This window comes from Aulonocara sp. 'chitande type north' Nkhata Bay, linkage group LG23, assembly GCF_057382095.1.
Source record: "Aulonocara sp. 'chitande type north' Nkhata Bay isolate Kocher_YH1m ecotype deep benthic linkage group LG23, A_spYH_male_GT1.1, whole genome shotgun sequence".
Classification (NCBI taxonomy): domain Eukaryota; kingdom Metazoa; phylum Chordata; class Actinopteri; order Cichliformes; family Cichlidae; genus Aulonocara; species Aulonocara sp. 'chitande type north' Nkhata Bay.
Window position 1 is genome coordinate 46887915 of NC_141365.1, and position 9825 is coordinate 46897739.

Sequence of the window (9825 nt, forward strand, 5' to 3'; positions counted from 1 at the left end):
AAAAAGAAAGCTTCTTTAAAATACAAGCGAGTCAGACACCGAGGGCACAGAGATGAAGCAGGTCTGATCAGGAACAGTTTATTACTGGGCCAGGGAGCACAAATAAAAACACCCTTAAAATGTACGTGATACAAGGTTGTCAATTTAGTAAAACTAAATAAAACAATCCTAGAACCCGTAAAACTACCATTTTCTATATTCACTAACAAACCCCTGCTATAATTATGCCACATGTTCATTATGGGTCCATCAGCAGGCCAGGAATTCCGGCTTTAGAGCAGAGTCCACGCCAGCCCCGTCTTCGGCAGACAAGCAAGAGCCTCCCATCTTGTCCTTCCACTGGCCCATCATATCCCAGCCCAGCTTGCGTTCTGCACCCGAATCCATCATGCGACCACCGCCACAGCTCCCCTTGCATCAGTGTCCTGTAAAATAACAGATAGTAAACCTGCTGCCAATCACACGCGTTGTCTCCTACTGTTGCCGTTCCATGAGGTCAGGACTGGGTCGCCGTGTCACGCTGGCCATCTAGCATTAGCCTTCCAGTCTTGGGCTTCTCTCCTTCAGTGCTCAGCTAGCCTGCTTTTAAAAGGTCTTTACACAGCTGACACACCCATGCCTCAGCAGGTGGTCCCTATCAGCTAATTTGTCCCATGTGTAGCCAGTCCACAGTGGATTAAAAACTGTGTCACATAAAACACTAAAGCCCATGCAATAGAAACAGAATAAAACAATGCAAATAAAACGTCACTCATAAATAAACACTAAAAATCAGAATAAAAACAATATACAAGATAAATACAAATTTCCACTGTGTGACATCCCCCCATATTTTAACTGTGACAGTCCCTGTCACAACATTCAGGTGTTCTGTCCAGGAGGGTGGCTGAACAACACTTGGCCTTGCTGGCTACTGTGTCTCTGGTAGTCCCTTCTTTACACATAACACATGAAACATCAGCAATAATCTGCTACCAACGAGTTCCTTTGAATGCATCCTAGAAAAGTTACAGCATAGGTGAGTTATACAGTCCAATTGCCACATCCAGGTAACCTGCTGTTCTTCCATTTCGTGACCACATAGCATAGCTAATGTATGGGATTATCAGAACACTGACTCCTCTCAGCTCAGCTCCTCTGATATCCCTTGTGGATGAACACTACTCATGAATACTCACGTGGCAATAAAACGTCTTTTCTGTACACCCCTTGCTCACAACCCTCAACAAGGGTAGCTGATTTAAACACTTAGCATTCTATCATCTATATCTGTACCCCAGGTACTGAACACTGCTCCCAAACTTGTATCCTGTCGACAAACGCCAAAATTATGTAGCCGCTAAGACTGGTGGACCTAAATCTTCACCTCCAAGTCCGTTCACATACAAGAGGAAGGGGAGCAAGCGGGTCAGCGCTCAGGGCACAGAAACTAAGCTGGCTTTGAACACACACCATTTATTTCCATAAAAAACACAGCCAGAATCACAAATACAAGTTAAAATCCCCCGTATACAATAAAAAGAGTGTTCTCAATGCGCTAAAAACCCTGCCGGCAGAAATAACTATACACTATTAAAACAAAGCTAAAAAAATGTTTTCCATATGCTAAAATTACCCTCCCACAGTCCCATAATCCCACAGTACAGCCACACGCGGGCGAATGTGCCTTATCTGAAACAGGAGAGGAATTTCTCTTCCGGGATGGAAACCACGCCGGCCAGAAGAACAAGGAGGGGGCTCCTGTCGCAGACCTGTCTCCTGACAGCGCGTCGCCGCACAGTCTCGCCCCACTCCACACCTGCACACGGCCTCCCTCGTAGCACCGTCAGATGCAGGCAGAGGGGCATCCCTGCCCTGTTGTGAATTGAGGGCCATCGCCACCCACTGTTGCTGTTCCTGCAGTTGGGACTGGATCGCCGAACGACTCGCGGCGCCCCACAGTCAGGCAGCAGTTCCTTCAACACACGTGCGGGCTTACACGCGTTCCTTTTTCTCCTGCTCACCTTTCGTGCGTCGCTCCTCTTGTCTCTGCGCTCACCATCCCCTTTAACAGGTCAATCTGGCAGCTGATAGGCCACCTTGGGGAACGCCCCCATCTGTTTAGTCCTCAGTGGATTAAAGGAATATGGTACAACAACATTAACACACATAATATAAGTATGAGGATAAAACCATGCAATATAAATATCAATAAACAAACATGCAATATAAATATCACAATAAAATCATGCAAATAAAATCAACACTATGTACCAATACACAGATTGATAAAACATAAAAACACAAATTTCCACTGTGTGACAAGTATACTACTATACTAATAACAGTGTATAGTATACTATTGTACTATACACTATTATTAACATAGTATATTTTAACAGGGAATCTTGATCATGTTACATTTGACTTCTGTTGAGCTTCTTGAATTGTCACCTTCAGTTCCTTTCCTTTACTCTTCCAGTGTCTTTGGTTTAAATGTATTTACCCTGATAACTGCATATGAAACAGTTCACCTCTTGTCACTCACTATTATCTGTTTGCCATAAAAGTGTTGGTGATGTGTTGGGAGAATCATTATTTTCAGTCTCTTCTTATAAACATAGTGAGGCAAAGATGTGGGTCGTGGTCCCTGATAATCAGATGTGTCTGTGTTCTGTTACATGTGACGTTAGAGAGGTTTTAGTGGAGATAAAAACAGGACCAACATCACACGTGACTGCTTTCCTGTCTTCAGTGTGTTTACTGTTGGAGCTCGTCCTCCTGTTGCATCTGTCACAGCTGTTACGCTCCTCTGTGACTCCTCCTCTATCTGCTGTCACACTGCAGGAGTTTTTGGTCATGGCGTGTGAATAACTGCCGAGGTCGGCTAGGATGACGCCACCACTCGTTGTCAGACCCTGTCACGCTGTCTGGTGTCATCTTTAGCCGAGGTTATTAAGTACTTCAAAATGAAACCAGTCTCTGTTTTCAGTCTCCGCCCTCTTTTGCAGCTTTGAGCCAGGTTGTAACACCTGTTAAAGTCACCACCTGTTGTGACCGGGGAGTGAGATGAGTGTGAGAAAGATGAAAACAACGTCTCATTCTGACTAGTTACTGGGAACTGATGTGTGATGATGCAATAACAAAGATGACTGTTTCTATGATTTTCTGTTTTATTAATTGTTTTTATTGATGATAAGGACAGGCAGAGGAGATTGGATGGATTTACTTCGTTTTATTATTTTGCACTGAAATGGAGTCCAGTGTACAGTCCTTGGCGTTGCACATATGTTTTAGCTGAGACTGTAGTGGGCACTCTTTAAATGTCGGGTCAGTTTGTCACGTTAGAGCCTATTTGTGCCTGTTAGTGCTGACGATGACTTTAGACCGAGCTGACTGAGGGGTCTAAGCTCATGATGCCACCAGCAACACCCGGGTCATGCTGCAGAGTTTTCAAACCCCGCTGACACTCGACATAATTTACTCAGGTTATATCAGGTGATCTAAGAAAGGCCGCTTAGAAAGAAAAGCGAGTGCACTGCTTTAAGTTTCTTGAAGATGTTTAATCCGAACATTCAGCTTCTTCACTTCTAAAACCAGAAAGTGGAGAGTCCCAGATTTTAATCCTAGTGGGAGTGTCCCTTAAGAGGGTCGCTGACCAACTATTGATCATGTGGCTCATCACATGAGCCAAGCTGTGAAAAAGGGTGTGGGTGATTATCAGCAGAGGTTTCGAGAGATGAAACGTCTTCAAGAAACTTAAAGAAGTCACTTTTCTTTCCAGGCTCCTTAGATTACCATGACTGTATGATGAGAACCTACACAGACATATCAGGTGAAGTTTTCAGTGTTTTGGTTCAGTTTAATGTAAAAATGGAGATGAAACACATATAAAGGCTGGTTTACACCACTGAGCCCTGCTCTAAAACACTGACACAGATCTGTCTGTGAAGCTGGCTTTAACAAATAAGAGCTTAAAGTTTTAAAAACATGTTTAGCGCCGAACTGTCCACTTTACTGTCTGTAGCAGGAAGTGGCTGTTTGGCACTGAAACGGGAGAATCCAGCTGTTAGCCGTGATGTTGTGTTTGTAAAGCTCTTCATAAACGAGGACTGTGGAGGAGGAGAGCCTGTGTGAGTCAGGTGGTTCACCGGCCGAGTGTGTCAGCGGCAGAAACAGCTGATCAGCGCCGTTTTATGCAATAAAATAATCTTTCTGTTCCCAAACACATCCACACAGTTTACAACATAACAGCCCACTACATGCACATCTCACCGCAAACATGCATAAACTTAAACATAAAATATGTCCTGTACCTGTGTGATCTCTTTAAGTAACTCACAGAATATCAACACTAACGCCACAAGTTTGTTGGTATTTTAACATTTTGACCATTGATTTTGAATTAAAACCAACAGTTAAAATATTTTTGCACCAGAGGAAAGAGCAGCAGAAATATTAAGACAGATAAATCATTCTGTCTTCAGTCTCCATGAACAGCATCAACATCCTCTGGTGAAATTTCTCTTTCCTCCTTAAAATATATTAAATGTCAGTTTAATTCCAGATTAATGGTTAAAACATGTATGTCACATATGAACATCAGGAAATAAAGAAAAGTGACTGATTCAGTTCCATATATGCTCCAGGGAGGCGTTAAGGTTCATTGAAATTGTTCAGTTATTAAACTTTAATCTGAGCCGAGCTGACTTCCTCAGGAACAAATAAACACCGAGATAAACTTCACCTTACAGATATAATCTAAATGAATCATATCCAATCTCAGAGAGTTGACAGTCAGCTGTGTGCTGGGAGACATGTCTGTCTGCAGTGTACGAGCTCTGACCGCTCCCCAAAAATGTCGGAGTGAATACATTAATATTAAAAGTGTAGCTGGTGACACAGAAACAGAGGATTTAAGAAGTTTAAGTGTAGGTCGGGTCCACACATGTCCAAACACCTGTGCGTAGTCCTGCTTGTTACTCAGAAACGCACACTAATAAAATGGCCATAAGGCCAAAGCAATGGTTTTGACTGGTGTTGACCCCGCCCCCACCCTGAGTGTGGATGCTGAGAGAAGGGCCAGCTGTGAATATGAGGCTGTGGGAGCAGATGGAGAGAGAGTATGTCGGGGTATCCCAGTACAAACTTTACTGGGGTCAGAAATTAGACAGACTCCAGTTCCTTTGTTTGATTTATCTAGTTTGATGTTAGGAAAGAGATTCATGAGATGGAAAAACCTCCCAGTCTACTGAGATTCAGAAATGATTTCTACACATGGAAACTCCCTGAGTGGGAACAAAGAGTGTCCTGTCAGGAAGAGCATTTGGAATATGGATGTTGAGGATGTGACAGTGCCTGAAATCCTGCTGCTGTTCTGAACCATAGTTTCTGATCTGAAGGTCAAACAGAGTCATGATGGTTGTTTCTATTTGTTCCTTTTTAGTTTAGTTCCCCTGAAATCAGATGTGATATCAGCAGCTCTGAGTTCATTCATCATTATTGTCCAGTGATGAGATTTCTGCTCCGTTTGGTGACAGTCAGCAGATTTTTCCTGCGTGTGGACGTGAACAGTCGTACCTGACAGCAGCAGGTAGCAAACAGAGATCATCCTTCCAGCTGGAACTCTTCACTGAGCTGAACTCATTCAAAATGTTCTGGATTCAAGACAGGAAACAGTCCACATGTGTGTCTTCACTCTGACTCTGGATCAGATCTCACTGACAGACTGTGGACATTATGGAAGCCTAAATGTGACACCATCTTCCTCCTTCATCTGCAGATTAAAGCCAAACAAAGATTCTCATTAAAAGTCTGCAGGTCTGAGAGAGACTCAATCGTTGTGTCATGTCAAACACAGTAAGAGGAGCTGAAGCACAGATGTGAAGAGCAGATGTTCATCAGATTATGACCTCACTCTGTTTTGTCTTCATATACATTCAGTCTGTGTTTATAATGCAGACTTTCTGCTTTTATAATAACACATTTTGTATTTTCTATGATCACAGACTGGCTGACTGTGGACTCTCAGGGACTCATTGTGAAGTTGTGGCCTCGGCTCTGAAGTCCATCCCCTCCCATCTGACAGAGCTGGACATTAGTAACAACAAGCTGCAGGATTCAGGCGTGAAGCTTCTGTGTGCTGGACTGGAGAGTCCAAACTGTCGACTGGAGACTCTGAGGTGAGTTCACTGACTGCAGCTGTTGTTGTTTTTCTATATTTCAGATCTTTGATATTTGAAACGTTCTTTAGTTCCTAAATGTTCAGGATGTGTCTGAAGACAAATGTGAAGAAGTTTGAGTGCTTTCAGAAATGTTGTGTCTTTCCAAACGACTGAACAACAGTTTTCCTCTTGGCTCCAAATAGAAGTGACAGACTTGAGCAGGGTTCATTTAAAGGCTGACAGAAGTGGAGTGGTGACGGGGAGATGTGTGTCTGGACAGCTTTTCAGCCTCCACAGGTTCATGTTGTGCTCCATCAGTCAGTGAAGATGAAGTCAGTACTGGTGAGGCTGTAGAGTGTGTGAGGGATGTGAATGAGGCTGTTGGAGATCTGATGATAGCAGATAAAAACAGGCTGCAGAGACTTTGAGCTTGTGTGGAAACAGACAGAGAAAAGAAAGACATGAATGTCAAAGCTAATAAAGGTGAAGTTAGGAGCTGTGATGATGTTCATGTATCAGAAGCTGATCTGGCTGCTACAGAGACGACCCACACAGCTGCTGTGGTGAGGTTTGTGTTAAAGCAGAGGAACACAGGCCCAAACATGACAGCAAAGCAGGTTTCAGGCTCTGTGAGAGGATTTCAAACAGAAGCTGGAGAAGAGAAAGGACTACAGAAAGAAGGCAGCTGAGACCAGTCCAAGTGTTTCCATGGAGCCCAGTCTAACATTCATTTATACACTAACGTACAGAAGTGAACGGGAAAATGAATCCATAGTTTCAAATGTAGAAATAGTTCTCAGTTCATTTACAGAGTTTAATACAGTTCATGAGGAAATGTTCAAAGCAGCAGCTGAGAAAAAATCTTCTTCACAAAGTTGGATCCAATTCCAATAGTTTGTGATGCACTTTAACGCAGCGTGAGCAGTTCACTGCCTAACCCCACAGAGACTGTCAGTCTGGACTTTTCTTTATTGCTATTGGCTGTCAGTGAGATTTCAGAGCAATCAGAGACTGTGGGTCTGTGTATGAAGTATAATTCATGTGCAGTTGTTGAAGTTGTAGAATGAGAAATGGCAGTTTGGGGTATTTCCTGCTTTCATTGTCCTGCTTGTGCTGATGAAAATGTTTATTGACGTGTGAATTCATTCTTCAACGCTCGATTCTGCCTGAACAACGTGAAAACTTTGCTTTGTGTAACACAATTCAAAGCACTGAAGCATCGACTTATTTCATTATCCAACAATGAAAACAGGAAACACAGACAGCTGGCCTTCAAAGTAAAAGCTGCTCCTTTTGAAACATGTTGGTGGTAAAATGTAAGAAGAGCTGAAGCACATAAATGATCTACGTGCCAAAATATTAAACACAGTTGATATATTTGTGTGAGTGTTGTGATTCAGGTGTAGATGTCATAATGTACATATAGCAGAGTTTCCTCTTCTAGATCAGCTGATCAGAGTCGGGCCAATCAGCTCTGAGCATGCTCAGTCTGAGTTATGGAGCCACATACTATGATTCACCATGGCAACGGCATGCGCAGAGGCTCCGTGTGAATCCAGAGGAGCAGGAACATGAATGATGACAGTAGATGTTTGTGTGAAAGTGCTGGAAGCAAATGAGTGTGTGATGTTCTTTCAGTGTTGCACTTTGTAGACGCTCCCTGAGCACTGGCCTCACAGCCAGCTGCACATAGAGACCAGTGTTGTTAGTCCAGGTCAGAAGATGACTTGTTGGAATGAAAATGAGCTTGTAGTTTGTCTGCTTTAATAATGTGACTGGAAAAAGGTGTTGGACTTCAAATATGTCCATTTCTGTCACACTTCACCTTTAAAAGTGAAGCCATGTGGTTCCTGGAAGGAAAAACACGACTTTTTCAAGTCTTTGTCCTGTTTTTATGAGAAATGTACGACTTTAATGTGAAACATTCAGAGTTTTTTCTCTTGTTGTGTTTGTTTGAAGCTGCTTCCTGTTGGCTTCAGCTGTTTGGAGTTTCCATTTTCTAAACTTCTACATTCTGAACCTTCTTCAGCTCTGAACAGATGATGAAACACTGAATGATTTCAAGCACTTTGTCTAATAAACTTACATCTTTCATTCTTTATACAGATTGAAGAGCTGTGGTTTGTCAGATATTGGCCTTGATTATCTGGCAGCAGCACTGAAGTCCAACCCCTCGTATCCCACAGAGGTGGACCTGAGTGGAACCTACAGCAACCTGAAGGGTTCAGGAGTGAAGCATCTGTGTGATTTTCGGGAGAATCCACGATGTCGATTTGAAACTCTGAGGTCAGTCAGCATGTTTTAGTTGTGCTGAGATGAATATGATGTGAAAGTTGTGCTGACACTAAACTGCAGACATCAGGCTGATATTATACTGATCCACACTGAGGATCTTCATGGTAAAGTCTGTTTTCTTCTTCTCTGGTTTAGTCCATTGACTGCAGCAGAACAATGTTCACATTTCAAACAGTGATACTCAACGTATGGCCCGCGGCCCACACGCGGCCTGCCCACCTTTCCTGATTCAGAGAGAGGGGACCCTGATTAACTGTGTAGCTTCTTCCTCACAGTTCTAAGTATCAGACACAACAATGAATAATCCACAGCTGACTGTCTTTAGCAGGTCAAAGGTCACGGCACACAGCACTCTGTGAAACAGTTTGGAGCAGGAATTCTTGCACATTTACAAACTGACACTGCTGCACGGCATGCTGGGTAATGCTAGCTGCTCAGGTATGGGCGTGCTAATGGCTGTGAGGCTCTGTGGCTGCAGAACACCGAAGAAGAGAAAAGAGAGGTGGAGGATGAAGAAAAGAGGCGGAGATGAAGCAGAAGTTTTGCTCCAGAGAGGAGCTGTGTCTGTGTGGGCAGGGCTCAGACAGCTCCGCCCACACAGTGACAGTGAAGCAGGTGAAGAGTAATAAATGAAGACAGCAGACAGTATTTGATAAGCTGATGTACAAACATGTAGGTCGTGTCCAAATTCATGGGCTGCATCCTCCTGAGGCCGCATTTGTAGACCGATTACGTCGCAGCGACACGTCGAAGGCTGTCCAAATTCGTAGACTCCTCCGAATGCAGCCAACAAATGCGTCCTCCTTTTCCCCGAATTTGAAGGATGGGTCGGGTGTGTCCTTCGTGGCCTACCATATCCCAGAATTCATAGCGCGGCCCAGCCAAACTCCAGTTTCCAACAATGGCGGCCGCTACTAAGTTTTAAAATTACTCATACTAATCTTTCTCGGTCACAAAATAAACTTTTAACATATTTTCAGGCGAGAAAGTAGCTGTGTAAACATCAAATATCTGCTCGGTTTATCAAGATACCGCATATTTGCAAAAGTGCTTCGACGTTTTCGGAGACGTCTGCTACCCACCAGCTCGATAGCTCGCCGGGAGCTCGAGGGTCACTGAAGCCGCCGAGAACGGCACAACTCCCGGCACATCATTTTCAGATCACCGCGGACTTTCGCTACTCAGGTTAAACGTGATATATAAGTCACTTAGACAACCTCAAAATGTTATTGTTTGGCTTTTTTCAGTGTTTTGTTTGTTCGTGAGTAAATCGGTTTGGCTGAGATTAAAGTTATTAGATTAGATTAGATAAAATAAAACTTTATTAATCCCCCAGGTGGGTTCCTCCTTGGTCTTTACAGAGCTGTCAGACAGAAAACTGATTAAA

General features: G+C 43.4%; 1 protein-coding gene across 2 annotated transcripts in view; it reads left to right on the forward strand.

Annotated features, from left to right (window-relative positions):
• The window catches only part of LOC147302806 (protein NLRC3-like), a 341154-nt gene extending 332706 nt beyond the window's left edge, over positions 1–8448 (forward strand). The window contains exons 6-7 of one of the 2 annotated variants that reach the window (XM_086284420.1): positions 5988–6161; positions 8250–8448. In XM_086284420.1, coding sequence (XP_086140546.1) covers positions 5988–6161; positions 8250–8448 — 373 coding nt within the window. Of the gene's footprint in view, positions 1–5987; positions 6166–8249 lie in introns of those variants that run through there. The other variant, XM_086284419.1, reaches the window with a different exon arrangement.
• Positions 8449–9825: the final 1377 nt, after the last annotated feature.